This window comes from Chrysemys picta, chromosome 10 (assembly GCF_011386835.1).
Source record: "Chrysemys picta bellii isolate R12L10 chromosome 10, ASM1138683v2, whole genome shotgun sequence".
Lineage (NCBI taxonomy): Eukaryota > Metazoa > Chordata > Testudines > Emydidae > Chrysemys > Chrysemys picta.
The window spans coordinates 17,436,140-17,451,584 of NC_088800.1; the positions used below are offsets into that span (position 1 = coordinate 17,436,140).

Below are 15,445 nucleotides of genomic sequence, written 5' to 3' on the forward strand. Positions count from 1 at the left end.
GCCCGGCCCGCCAGGGTGCTTACCCTCACGAGCCGCGTGCCGAACATTGCCGACCCCTGCTCTAGCCCTTTAGTTTCAGATCATTCAAATCCAAATAACGGCTTAAACCTGGAGAAAGAAGTGTCTGTACAGTAGAAAATAAGCACATGAGGGCTATAAACAATGCTTCCTAAAAATGGCACAAGCTTTTCATTTTAAATGTCAGATAAGGATTTTGCAGCATGCATTTTGGATTTGTTAAACATGGCTATTCTAGAGAGTATACATTTAAAAAAAATAAAATGTAATAAAGTCGCAATAAGACATTATACCACAAACTCCAGTACTGCCAACTACAAGTGTTAAGAAAAAATCATATTGGGCCCCAAAAATAAGGAGATAAAAAATATACATGGGGGTCCTTTTACATGCCCTCTGGGTTTTGCCCCTTTAGAACACTTGGCTCTTGTCTTCAAGCTTCTCTTTGCAATGTTGAGGGCTGGAAATGTCCTCTTTAAACATGAAATCACATGACTCCAGCTGGGATGGGACATCAAGAAAAACACCAAATATTGCAAGATGTCTGATAAAATTAAGAAAATTGGCAACTTTGAAACCACCCTTCCTTCATGCACAACTGGTTTGCTGTTTATAGGAGTTATCATAAACTATGCCGAAAATATTTCTACTCTCCAATAGGATAGGTTTTATCTAGAGAGAGAAATGGCATAGCTAGCTAAGTCACAGGTTACTTGTGTGCTCATAAGTTGAGCACAAAAAAAGTTTAACGTATTAAGGGCCAGATCCTCATCTGGTGTAAATCAGCATGCTTCACTGAAGTCTCATAAACATCAGTTTATGTTAGCTGAGGCGCTGGCCCTAGAAGTCACTCGATAGGTACCAAAAGTTGACAGCTAAACTGCATGCAGACTACACTTCCATGTAATCAACTGCTGGAAGGAATTGTGATGGAAAAAAGGATGTCTTCCGCAACGCAAGGGAAGGAACACACGGACACTTATATCTCATGCTAATGTTAATGTCATGCTCAATCACATGGGTAAATGCAAATAAGTGCTATAATTAACTAACAATTGATAAAAATAGACTGGGAAAGTAAACCTGAGTTTCTGCTTGTGGCCCTTCTCCCCCTCCCCCCACACTCCCACCCCCGGTGCAGATTAAGGTCAGTGCCCAACTCCCACTGAATGTCAATGGGTTTTTGGCATCTAACTCCCTTAGGCTTTTTTTAAAATCCCAGCCTAAAGCAATTGCACTTTGCTGTGTTAAACAGTGGAATATTACCGATTACCCAATCTTTCTCTCTAAAAGTAAACCACATGTAATATGACAACAACCTCATCAAAGTCCAAATACTGCAAATAATGAATAATAAATCTGTTTATAGAACAATAATAAGCGAACCTACCTGAAAACGACATGATCTTTATACCATGTTTGAAAGATGCAGCTGTTTTCAAGTTCTTCAGTCAGTTATGACTGGATACATACTGTTGTTTTGCTTTGGCCAGCAGAGTCTGTCACCTGCAGGCTTTAGAGGAAAAGCTAAGTCCACTCCATCATTTTGGTAGCTGTCAATTCTCTCATCTCTATAGTTCCTCAGTTCCCCTCTGCCAAATGCAACTAGAGCACTTTCTCTTTGGCTTGGATTGTGGTATGCAGACTTCAAGTGCAACTGACAGCTAGCAGGGAATGTTCATACAGCTGTGCAGTTATTGCAGTTCTCCTCTTCTATAGGCCTGGTCTTCACTGTCCCAGAAAACAGAATGGTCTTCATGGAACATAGCAATATTCTATTATGAGTTCGTTCAGGGGTCCAGGCTACTCTCATGAGACACCTGCAAACAAGGACCAGAGGGACAGGAAAATTAGGAAGTTCCCTTCATGGAGTTTCCTACACATCAGTCCCTCCAGGAAGAAGGGTCTGGACTTGGAGAGGTGAGGACTCCCAACCTCACAGAATCTGTGGATCCATGGGGTGGGACCCCTTTCGCAGATCCATGTAGCTGCCAGGAGTCTTTTACATGGACAGCTATTGTTCTTTAGGTCCCACTGGCTCCCAACCTCCAGCAGCATGGTCCAACAGGAGCCATGGTGTCATTGCCTGGGTCTGCGCAGAGGGGCTTGCCCACAGAGTTATTTTGATACAGCTGTGAGCTGTTTTAAACGTCCCTGCAGAAGTTGGATTGCTCTGCAGGAGATGGCACTTCAGAGAGCCTCCTGCCCCTTGCTCTGCCCCTTCCCATCACGTTAACTGGAACCATAACCCCAAAGAGTTCCAGTGGAGGGGCTTCTGTGAAACCTAGAGGCGTGGGAGTAGACATGCAGGTCAGGCAGTTTCCTTTCACATCGATATGAAGATATCCACCCATGGAAGAGATTCTCTGAGTCCAGATAATTATGTTCTGCCTCCTAAATTCCACCATACAGTTTCAACTGAGTACAATAACCTTCTCTATTTCAAACCTGTGTAGCATTATTTTTGCACTCTTAAACAGTGTACATTTCACCCAAAAGTAAGGAAGGGACTAAGTCATCCCTATTACATAATTTACCGAAGTAGTTAATACACAGGATCCTCAGAATAAAAGCACCAAACAAGTGCAACATTATTTTTTCACTGGATTTTTACAGCCAAATATTTCAGACCTACCCCTTTTTCAGCAGCCACAGTTACATTACTCACTGGACTCCACGCTCATAACATTTGAGTATGATAGGAATTGACTGGATGTTGTTTTAATATATAAAGGTTAATTTAAAATAACCTAAGAGATCCATATTGCATGACAGCAGCATTACCAATGAGAAGTCTTGGGTTCAGAAACAAGATCAGCTTTCAAGCCCCCAACCAGCAATAGCTGCACTTGTCATGAACATACTGCACTTAGTCCCCAGGGAAAGTGCATCTTCAGCTGTCATGTATGCAGCTCCTTCTGTTAGTCAATCCATGAAGCAATACTGACTTTTTCTTCTGAAGAGTCAGTCACCTGACCTCCTAAAGGTAAGTGCTGCTGTGACAAGAGACGAAAGACAGAGAATTAGCTAAACAGTGTGCTTAGTAATATGCTCATAGCCTGCTACAGTATTACATTCTGAGTTGGTTCTGGATATATCTCTCTATATCAATGAACCAAAAATCAGCCCTTGGCGTTAGGTGGCTGTTCTAAACCACCTCATCTTAAGGATCATGAAAAAAAAAACAATCAAGCAAACACAGCAGAGGCAGCCAGAACCCATTAATCTATTACATCAGTATTCATACCCTGCAAACTACTGTTATTTTTGATCAAATATCATAGTCCCTGTCCCCATCCCTAGATGACTGATCTTGTCTTTTCATCTTTGAATCATCCAGTCTATTTCACTATATTGTAAAGTTCTCTGACTTACTGCTTTATATATAGTGATCTCCCCAGTCTAATTAATTTCCATTCATTAAGGATACTGCAACCCAAAGACCCATTTCAAGCTGCACATTTTTGCCCCGTTGTCAAATGATTTTTTCCTCTCTTGAGCAAAGATGGACTAAAATCTGGGAAGAACAAAGCAGCAATTTGACCAAGCAGTACTTCGTCTTTAGATCTAACCTTTAAAAGAATAGTATTTTACACTCACAGAAATTCCCATGCAACTGTGGGACCATGCTAAGTGCTCCTTAGGCTTCATTCATGGAATCATAGAATAATAATATTGTAGGCCTGGAAGGGACTTCCAGAGGTCATCTAGTCCAATGGGTCTCAACCAGGGGTACATCAACTCATCTAGATATTTGCCTAGTTCAGGCTACATAAAAAACACTAGTGAAATCAGTACAAACTAAAATTTCATACAGACAGTGACTTGTTTATACTGCTTTATAAACTATACACTGAAATGTAAGCACCATATTTATTTTCCAATTGATTTATTTTATAATTATATGGTAAAAATGAGAAAGTCAGCAATTTTTCAGTAATAGTGTGGCTGTGATGCTTTTGTACTTTTATGTCTGATTTTGTGAGCAAGTAGTTTTTAAGTGAGGTGAAACTTAGGGGCACACAAGACAAATCAGACTCCTGAAAGGGGCACAGTTGTCTGGAAAGGTTGAGAGCCACTTCATGGCAGGACTAAGTATTATCTAGTATTATTGGTTCTCTCCATGCCATTGTCAGCCTCCTTGCAGTTCCTTTTAGGGGCAGGGCTTACGCTGGCATTTGACAGCAGCCCATTGCACTGCTTAGACCTCCCTTAATGCCAAAGACAAATGATTGTCTTCTTTTGAGAGCAGCCAGCAATGCTTTTCTGCAGACAGTCTATCCCACACAGTTCCAGACACCTTGGCATGGGATTAAAAATAAAGAGAAAAATCATAAAATAACACAGCAGACTGAAGCCTAGCTAGAGTAAATCTATGGAAAACATAGGTAGTAGCTAAGGCCTGACCACAAATGCAATCTAACAGTTAAACGAGTTGAAAAAAACATACCTCTCTCTTTGTCAGCAGCAGTATGCTGTCGCCTTCTGGTCTGGTTCTGCATTTCAGCTAGGTTAGGTGCCTCCCCACCCATAATTAACATCTCACTGTGTAACTAGAGACCCACATATGTAATTCTCTGGGACAATGTGCAGTATGTGCAAAACTCTTTCATTAGCATGATGCACAGCACCTCTCCCTGTAGTTCTAATCTTAGGACACAATTACAGATGTATTTCCAAGTGAAAACATACTTGATCAGGTTCATTAACCCTCTTTAATTTCCTCCTAGTCTGCACTGACTGTATATTGGGCATTCCAAATTATTTTCTTGAACTTGTGTGTAAGGCCACTCTATGGAATACACACACCTTACAATGGACGATTCCACACTGTAACATGTGTTAAGTGCTACTATAACATACAACTGGTTTTGAAGCTAGTAAGAATTTTGCCATATCCTTTCCTAAAATGCTGCCTATTACTTTCTGTACAGACACCTTATTAAAATGAAAGCACTGGGATTCTCTTTTGAACACCGTATAGACAAAGGCTATTTTTTGCAAGCTAGATTTCAGAAAAAAACATCTACAGGAGTGTGTGACAAAGGAGAGTCTGGTACACACAAACATTACACAAGCTAAAGAGGAAGCTACATGCTCATTAAGTCCTGTCTCTGGTTCTGAGGCTTTCTACTACAGCAACAGAATTACAGAATATTCCTAGGTAGTTTACACAGATCTAAGTCATTTGGAGACGCAGTGAAACGTGAGTGATTCATTACCTGATTTCATTTGTTATTACAGTGCATAGGACCATATGAAAAATTCTGGAAGAGCTCTCCACAGATGGGAAAAATGGGCATTGAATTGGTGATGACGACCAATTTGCCTTCCATTTGTAGTTCCACTTAAGGATCTGCATATTTTAGATGGGCTTTGTGCCCATCTCACAAAAAAGCAGCATAATGTTACTGACGAGGGGGAAAAGTGTTTGTGCAGATTTAGGAAATGTGGGGGTTAAAGAGTCTGTAGATTCTTTTGACAAAAGTACATTTCTGCTTCCTGTGCAGATGATTATTTATTGTTAACCTTTTATCCTATCAGCTTTTCTGGGGGAAAATGTACCTAGAAATCTCTCTAGAGAATAGTGAGACATCCCAATTTCATAAGGGTGAAGGACAAGCCTTTTATATGGCTGTCAGAAATGCTAACAGGAAAACACTATTGAATTTTGCTTTCTTTTGTTCAGAATTCAGTATCAGTAACTCTTATAAAGACATGCAGTTCCTATATAAAAAATCCCTGTAAAGAGTAAGACAAAGGGTAGGGGGTCAGCTCCCTGGAGAAATGGGAAAAAAGGCTAAACAGAGGTAAAAAAAAAAAAAGAAAGAAAAAAGCTTCTGTGGAAAAACAGCATCTGTTGAAACAGCGATCTCCTTGCCAAACAGCCCAAACCACACCATTTCATGGCGTCTATTTTTTTTCCTCTTGTTTATCAGGGTTTGAGAGATTTTTATAATCATGAAGTGATACAGCTGTAACAGAGCAATAATCCCAAATTGGCTCTCTCAATAGCAGGAGTATGCCAATCAATACTGACTACCCTCTTTATTCATAGAAATTGTTTTCATCAAACTAGAGTTTTCTCCCATTCTCTTTTCAGTAAACACAAAGCAACCCAGAACATAAATAAAAGCAACTGTTCACAACATTGTTGATACTGTAAAACAGACTGGCAGAATTGAACTACATTATAGGGAATTGGGCCACCGGTCAAGAAAGCAACCTAATCAGAACAGCACTTAAGCATGTGTTTAAATATACACTAAAGTGCTACTGAAATCAACTGGGCTTAAGCACATGCTTAAAATTAAGCACATACTTCGGGGCGTTCCTGAATCAGAACCATCATGGCTAAATAAGTCAGCTGCACTCGTGAATTTGCTGATGACAGCAACAAGCTCCCTGATAATGTAATTGTGGAAGAAGTTACATTATCAAACTGGTAAAGACAGAAGTAACAAGAAACAGTTGTATACATTATTATTATTATTATTATTATTATATATGCAGGCTTTAAAATAAATAAAACTTAATTTGTCTGGACATTCACTCTCCTCCCCAAACTTTGAATCCAATTCTGCAGAAAACTCCCAATAGGTGAGTGCTAGGGATGAATAACTGGCATCAACTCTTCATAAAAGCAACTTTCTGCCTGGTAATAGTGTAAAAAATAAATATATATGTTGACAGGTATCAGTAACAAAGCTGATGTGCAACAAGCAAATCCCAAGATGTCTGCCCATTCAAATTACAAACAAAATAAAGCTAGTTCAAACGAGAATAAATACTCTATTTCCCCCTCATTTAAACATGATTAAAAGCCGACAGAGAGGTGAGGGAAGGGAAAAAAACCACTATGGAAAAATATACCAGTATAAAAATAAAAATATTGGGTCAGCCATGCTTTACTACAATGCTTCACCGGTACAGGGACCATGTTTGTTTTGAAGTAATTTTTGTTTTTAAATAAGAAAACCAAGTATGCTGCAAGTGAAAAGCCATATCCATGTAAAATGACTTTTTGATTCATAATCAAAGTTTTGGCTCCACTAAGTTTAAGTTTATAGTGGAGTACAACATTCCATTGATAGCTTAGCAATGATAGAACACCACCACCTTAAAAGTTTATATAAATATTTGATCTCCAGAATCACACATTTCAGAGAGGTTTTCATTCCCGTGGATTTTACATATCAAAGGGGATGACAGTTGATTGAGCTGTCTTGTAAGTATGCTGTGAATGTGTGTTCAATAGTAGGTAATGAATAAATACTAATGATATTTTGCACTTCTATAGCACCTTCCATGAAAGACTCTCAAATCACTTTGCAAATACTGATGGTTCAACACCCATCTCAGGTACAGACAGTGAAAGGTTTTGGGGTCCCCCTTTGCTTTTATCATTATTCTACAGAACGGGCAACAAAGGCACAGACAGATTAAGCTATTTGCCAGTGTCACACAATGATGCTAGACTGGAATCCAAATCTCAACTCCCTCTCCTGCATTTTAACCACTAGATTGTGCTTCTTCTCACTCCCCCTAGACCAGGGGTCTCAAACTCAAATGACCACAAGAGCCACGAGGACTAGTGCATTGGCCTGAGGGTCGCATCACTGACAGCCCCCCTTGCTGGCCCCAGCTCCACCCTCACTCCACCCCTTCCCTGAGGTCCCGCCCCTGCCCCGTCTCTTCCCCCCTCCCTCCTGGAAAGTGCTAAGCATTATACAGAGCATACAGATCACTGCTGCTCCTACAACAAGTCATTTCCAAGTGGTTTTAATAAAATATATACAATCAGTAATGCACCTCACTCAAAGGACAAAACATGCACTTAGTTAGATTTACTTGCTAAAGCCCCCCCACTGCACTGGGCTGCACCACCACTCCACCACTGCTCTGCCTCTTCCAGGGGTGGCAGGTTTGTAGAAATTTTGGTGGTGCTCAGAACCTGCCCCCCCCAAACTCCACTCCCACCTGCCTAAGGCTCTGGGAGGGAGTTTTGGTGGGGGTAGGGATCTGGGGTGCAGGCTCTGGGATGGAGTTTGGGTGCTGGGTGCAGGCTCCGAGCTGGGGCAGGTGGTGGGGGTGCAGGCTTTGGGATGGAGTTTGGGGTTAGGAGGGGGTGCAGAGATGAGGCCGGGGGACACTCGGGGGAGGTGCGTGGGGGCGGCAGGCGGGGCCGGGGGAGAGACCCGGCCCCAAACATTGGGGAGCAGCGAGCAGGGAGCTTAGCTGCCACATAAAATAACTCAGGGGGGAGGTGTGAGGGGAGTTTGGCTGTGACTGGAAGTAACTGGGGGGGAGGGCATGGGGAGCTTGGCGGGCCGCAGGGAAGAGCTCTGCGGGCCGCATGAGGCCCCTGGCCGCGTATTTGAGATCCCTGCCCTAGACCTATGTTTTTTAACAGTAAGGATGGATAAACTGGTTTGAACAATCTCTGAACCAACCTGCGGCCAAGCCAGTACTCAGGACCAACCCCAACTAAATCATCCCAACATAGGCTTTGTCAAGCCGGGTCTTAAAAACCTCTAAAGATAGAGATTCCATCACCTCCCTAGGTAACCCATTTCAGTGCTTCACCACCCTCCTAGTGAAACAGTTTTTCCTAATATCCAACCTAGACCTTCCCCACTACAACTTGAGACCATTGCTCCTTGTTCTGTCATCTGGTACCACTGAGAACAGTTTAGCTCCATCCTCTTTGGAACCCACCTTCAGGTAGTTGAAGGCTGCTATCAAATCCTCCCTCACTCTTCTCTTCTGCAGACTAAATAAGCCCAGTTCCCTCACCCTTTCCTCATAAGTCATGTGCACCAGCCCCCTAATCATTTATGTTGCCCTCCACTGGAAAAATAAGTCAGTTCATTCACATCTTCCCTGCACTTCCACTTCTGTTTCTAAAGAAAACCAAGAAAGACTCTCAGTATTTTTAACCAGGTCACAATGAGAAATAGGTGGACATCTCATGAAAAAGCATAATCTCAATACTTTCAGTTCAAAGCATTTTGCCTGAAAGAAGCTTTGGTTCTATTCCCAGCAATGGCACCAGATCACTGAGAGAGACTTTGAGCAGTTACCCAACTGTGCCTCCATTTTCTCTTCTGTGAGAAGATACTTTTCTGCCATGAAGGGATTATACGTGAAGCATAATTCATTAATGTTTCTAAAGCACTTCGAAGGTCTCTGATGAAAGCAGCTACTTTTATGTGCACAAGTGCAAACTACCGGTCATATTTTCCTTCTGCACAAAAACATGCAAGGGGAACAAATTAATGCTTGAATTCCATGGCTCCACTGGAGATGTGGAGTCTACATATGTTACTCCCCCCATTCCTCACCAGTCTCTGGGACTGAGGAACATACAGGAGTGGGGCTTAAAAAGACAGTAAAGGTTGATGCCCTGCAGAGAACTGCACCCTCAGTCTTACTGATCTCAGGCAGCTGGTGGCTTCTTGCTTCCAGGCAGCACACCCTTTTCCCTCGATATGGCAGCATGGTAGGTCCAGAAGCAGCAAAGCACTTAACTCACTGCTCCCTTTAAATCTGAGTAGGACTGACAGAACATCACCAGTAACATTAATATTCCCTCAAGCAGTAACCCTGCAACTTTTTCAGTGGATCAAGCCCACAAATTTTCATGGGAGGTGGGGGAAATCATGTTGCTTAGTGTGTCATCTACTCCAATCCCTGACCCCACCCTCTTTTTCCACCTGCCCCAGGAGCCAACACAGATGTTCTGACAAAATGGCAAGGTGCCTGAACTGTGCTACTTTCACCCACCAACACACACGCCCACTGCAGCTCTCTTGGCATATTGGTTACTTTCCATCATGGACAATCAGGGAAGAGCACATGGATCTACTATACATTGCAACAAATTCAGAGGACATCCGAACTTTTGGATGCTTAGCCAAACCCAATTTGCAAATCTGAGGTTCACCCCAAACCAGTTAACGTTTGGAGTCCAAATACTTTGAAAATCCATCTGCCCTATCAAAATAAAAACTTGACCAAATTAAGGGGAGAATCCCAAATCAGCTACATCCAAAACTGCCATTCAGGGCTCAAAATTGTCTTATGCAGTGTATAGCTCTATATTTCGCTCTTCTCATTAGGTCCAATGACAAGCACTACAGACCTTGTGAATGAGTGAGGTGCTCTATTTCTCTCTGAGTATGATTCCAAGTATAATATACTATCCTGTACCCTGAAAAAAAGGGTGGGTTAGTCCTCAAGAACCAGGGGGCTTGATAGTTATTTAACCAGAGCTGGTTTTGGAATTATACATTTTGGTGCAGAAGAAGTCTGCTTCTTGCCCATATGTCTTCTCCCCCTTCCCCACCTCCCCTGTTGTAACACTCTAGGGACTGCCTAATTCCTAAGCTAATACAGAAAAATGAGAAGCAGGAAAAAGACCATACTGCCCAACATGCCTGCCATGCTTTGATTATTATTAACCTAGTGTTCTAGTCTTTTAGCTGAAAGTGAAGTTTGCTGCACTCTGCGGTAAAACAAAAAGACAGGTTAATCTACTAAATGATTAGTGTTTGAGAAACGGAAATGTTTCCTAATGTAAAAAGATAAAAGGAGGACCCTATAGACAACCATGATAAGGGATTTGATTGCCACTGGATGGGCCTTGTTTTTTCCAAGTAAACCCAATGCCTACTCCTGCTTGTTCACATCATGATGCAAAATAATCTGGGGCATCAGGAATGGTTATTGCTCTGCGAAGGGTTATAACTGCACAGCTATGCAGAAGCTTGATGTGTTTTTGCACACTAAGGGGCAGACCCTCAGCTGGTTCAAGTGGTCACAGCTCTACTGAAGTCACTGGAGCTTTGCCAATTTACCTCAGCTGAGGATCTGCTACTGAAAACTTAAAAATGCCTGGAAAAATAAAGGCTGAGAAATACATCTTTAAAAGCGGCTTGTATTTATTTGAATCAAGCATTACATTTAGCAATAAAGCTGGCAATGGAGGATCAGTTGATTTAATGGTTGAGCTCTCCCAATTAAATCTGACCATGGTTTGCTTCATCAGCAAATTATTTGTCACGCTTAGCAGAGAGTTTCCAAAACTCTGTCATATTGTCATATGCATGTAACAAGCAGGGAAAAACTGCTCCACGGAGTTGCTTTTGGAACAAAAAAGAGAAGTGTGGTTTGGGATTCATGCTTCATAGGCAATCAGATTCTCTCCCCCCTCCCTCCCCCCCCGCCCCCGACAGTGGCTGTTATTAAAGAAATCAGATCCTTGATAAAGTTGCTAGAGTGTTTCCAGGTTAGTTCCATTTTCTCCGTTAGGTTACTTATTTCAATACATTTTATTTAAAAACTATTTAGGTTGAGCAGGTGTCCAAGAAAGTTACTCAACTTTATTCATTACATGATCATTTACAAACATGCAGTATAGCAGCATCTTACATTACTCTCATACTACCATTTTTTGATGCACTTGAAGACAGACCATGGCAAAATATGAAAATTACGGCAAAATAAAATATTTAAATAGCCTCTCCCTGGTTATTCAAGTTGAATAGCTCAAAACCATTGAAATATTCTAGAATCACCCCTGACGAGTTGCTGAACGTGGGCAAAATGAGAGGTTTTACCCATGCATCTCATGTAGGCACTGCTCAGAAGACAAATAATTTATGGATCAACCTTCTAGAGCGAGTAATGTTTCATCTGCTTGAATTAGGTTTCAATCAAATCTTAAGGTGAAACATATTTCTATAATGAAAGCAAAGAGGTTGGATAAGAAAAACGGTCACTATTTCAGTAAAAGTTAAACATTACATCAATGATACACTTGTGCAACAAGTAACAGTTGCCTTTACCTTAGGGAGCACTGGCCATATAAATTACTTCTGACTACTTTCTCTAATTGCCACTCAGAATGTATACATGGAAATGCCAGGTAGGTGCTAAAGGAATAGTGCCCGGTAGTAGCGTATTAAAAATGTGGAGATATTCTGGGAAGAAAATAACCTTGACAACTATGGCTTTATGGTTGTTTGAAACTGATACATACCACCCTCTTCACTATTTGCAGTAAGGTTCTAAAAATAGTTGGCAGAAGACTCTAAAGAACTTATCCCCCTTCAGCTTTATGAAATATCAACAGCCTTCCGAGGATACTTATCTGGATTATTTAGCCTTAAATCCTCCTGAATACACAATACTCATCTCCCCTTGGCTGCAGAGTTCTAAACACTTAACAATTAAATGAGTGGATACCTTATGTAGTATGTTTTCCCTCCTCTTTTCAGCTTTCTATTTCTTTCAACAGCAAGTTACAGTCACTGAAGAATTTCTTTTCATGTTAATTTAGTTCTGACCCATATTAGAGCCTTCTGACTACCACACAGATGCCTGAATCAAATAGCAAAACATCTTGTATACTTTCCTAAAGGGAGTCACCTTCACTGGATTCAAGGTTCACTGTGTTTGAAATATTTTCTACTCTAAGGCTGAGTGGGCAGAAATTCTTTTATTGTAAGTGTGAGTATGTATAAATGAGTGAGAGAGTGCACAGCTCAAGCTAATAGTTAGTTCAGAGAGACCAGCTGCCTAAACTTAATTATTTGAGATTTTTGATGGATCTATGCTGGGGAACAGTATAAAATAAGACAAAGCAGAGTTTCATGTAGCCACTGTCGCAAAATATTAGGACTTTTGAACAGTGGTGGGAATCTTTTGCTGTGGAACGGAAGCAGCTTGTAAATCCAACAGAGCTGAAATTTCAGATTAATAGAGTATTTATCATGTTTGGCTCTAGGTGATACGGTACATTAATGCACCAGCCTTTCACCTCCAGAAAGCAGAATCTAAATCCAAATTAAATCACAAATTACAATGAATTTAGTGGTCAGCACAAACAGCAGTTGTTCAAGGTAGGTCCAGGGACCATCTTTTTGCTATGTGTTTATACAGTGCCTACCACAAGGGAATCCTAATCCACAACAGGCTCCTAGTTGATATCGCAATGCAAATAAATAAATAGTAATAATTACAGTTGAGAGTCACATCACAACAAGGGTGTAACCGGTAACGTTTGAGGTGTTTGAGCAGAGCTATGAGGAAGCTCACACAACACTACCAAACCAGTGCTATTAGTTCCACGCTTTCACATTAGCTCAAAATTTGTTTATAATTTTTGGCGTTAAGAACGGGTGACATTGGCAAGTCTGTCACCTTGTACTGATCGCAAAGTTCAATTGGTTACAGTAGTTAAAAACTGAAAAATCTAATTTTGAATATTTCCCCCCTTCAAACAAAACCTTGTTTTTTAAAAACAAAGCCTACTTTATAATTGTTTTCCCTGTCAGCATGGGTTATTCAGAACATATAACTTAAGAATTTTTATTAAGTTATCTGCAAAACAGGCTAATGAACTGTGCAACTTTATTGTGATTAGCTGCAAAAAGAGTGCTGGTGAACTACGACTACTTGCAAACATGTATATGAATGAGGTTTTGTTGACACAAATATTTGGTTCTTTGTACAAACAATAGTATTCAAGTGAGTAACAGGGGTATCCACGCGCTAACAGGCGTATTCACTCTTTCCTGTTTGCTATTCCTCTCTCCCCTCTTGGAAGAGTTTAAATAATCCAATCTGGGAGCAGAAAGAATGCCATATGATTTAGATGACAACTCACACACCATGAATAGTGCAGAGTAAGCAGTTCATGAACATCACATTGGCTGAAATTTGTAGTTATGGCAAATACTTGTGAACAATAAATGCATTAAGAGAAATCAGGCTCAGTTTGCAACACAGTCAAGAACAGAAGAAAAGAGCTAAATTCATTGCTTAATTTATTTGCAATGAATAACTGGACCAGGTCTAGTTTTGATTACATCAGATAAATTAGAAAGAAAGTTTAAGCAAATTACTTGCAATCCTAGGACAGCAGCTGGGGTAGAGTCTTAAAATTGGAGAGAATAATTCCATTGAATTTCTTGCTACGTCTCATTCAAATAAATTACACAAACTGTAGTCTCTCTATAAAAGGTTGGAAAGGCTCACGTTTATTAAAACTGAAGCCACAGACAAATTACAGCATATAAGAAATCTTGTGTAAAACAGCAAGTCCAAGATGGCATTTTGAATCTGCTGTACAGAAAATAATCCACCTGCACTTAGCTGAGTTAGTGTAGAACTGAAAGTAGAGGGAGTTACTTATTTCTACTGAGAGTTCTTTGCTTCTCAGCATGCTCCACGATTTTTTCTTCTATGTAAAGTCCTTTTCGCTTTCTCACAGCATTCATGTATTTGCGGGCCTGGTTCTCAGAGTCTGCCTTTTCCCCAAAGTGCAAATATTCCTCCTCAGTAGTTGGTACCCAGAATGGGTCGCCTGAAATTATCTAAAAAGAGAAAATTTTAGAAAGGGGGACATTAATTTTTTAAAAAGCAGATTAGAGCATTTCAGGTAAGTTTTTGTGTTCTAAATGACCATTTTTTTAGAAGTGACAAATCTGGAAAAAAAAAAAAAAAAGGTGGGTATGGCTTCCTAGGTGGCATACAATAAGCTATTCAAGCCAAATACATTTAAGCTTTTTTAACATGTTCAGTGAGTGAAGTATTCACTTTTTGTAACTTAGCTTTATGCATTTGTTCTTGGATATCTCAAAAAAGCAGAGATTTGGCAAAACTACCATAGAGGCATTAAAATCAAACTAAAAAACTCATTCTAAAAGCCACTTCTCATTTAGATTTTTGTTGGATTTGCCCTGCCTGTGATTTTACTGGCATTGCACTGAGAAAACACACTCATTTCTATAAAAAGAACAGGAGTACTTGTGGCACCTTAGAGAGTAACAAATTTATTGCTTTCGTGGACTACAGCCCACTTCTTCGGAAGAAGTGGGCTGTAGTCCACGAAAGCTTATGCTCTAATAAATTTGTTACTCTCTAAGGTGCCACAAGTACTCCTGTTCTTTTTGCGGATACAGACTAACACGGCTGCTACTCTGAAACAACTCATTTCTATGTCTCAGATTCCTCTATCCCTGCGCAAAACCTTAGTAAAACCAGCCGGGGTTCTTGGCAAGGCCTGGGGAGAGATGAATTCCTCATTCTTGGAGTTAAAGCTTGCCGCTGGAGCTGCTCTTGTAACCTAAAGTCTGTCATAATGTCTGTGGACCTTGTGACGCCTTCTCTATAGGAGGTTTTGGTTGGTGGATCTACTTAGTCATGGACTAAACAGACATGTCCTTATCCCAGCCTCTGACCAGAACCTAGGGTGATCAGATGTCCCGATTTTGTAGGGACAGTCCCGATATTTGGGTTTTTTCTTATATAGGCTCCTATTACCCCTCCACCCCCGTCCCGATTTTTCACACTTGCTGTCTGGTCACCCTACCAGAACCCCAACACTCAGCATGGAAAGACTGGCAGAGGTGTAGAATTC

General features: G+C 40.8%; 1 protein-coding gene and 1 long non-coding RNA gene across 3 annotated transcripts in view; both read right to left on the reverse strand.

Annotated features, from left to right (window-relative positions):
* The window catches only part of LOC135973910 (uncharacterized), a 60,685-nt gene extending 55,217 nt beyond the window's left edge, over positions 1-5,468 (reverse strand). The window contains exons 1-2 of the long non-coding RNA XR_010590970.1: positions 2,803-5,468; positions 1,409-1,838 (exon numbers count right to left, since the gene is read on the reverse strand). This is a non-coding gene — a long non-coding RNA (uncharacterized LOC135973910). The remainder of the gene's footprint in view (positions 1-1,408; positions 1,839-2,802) is intronic.
* Positions 5,469-14,040: 8,572 nt separating this feature from the next.
* EFL1 (elongation factor like GTPase 1) overlaps positions 14,041-15,445 on the reverse strand; it is a 151,078-nt gene continuing 149,673 nt past the window's right edge. For both annotated transcript variants that reach the window (XM_005307231.5, XM_065559341.1), the window contains exon 20: positions 14,041-14,399. In XM_005307231.5, the coding sequence (XP_005307288.2) occupies positions 14,211-14,399 (189 nt within the window). In that variant the 3' untranslated portion in view covers positions 14,041-14,210. The remainder of the gene's footprint in view (positions 14,400-15,445) is intronic.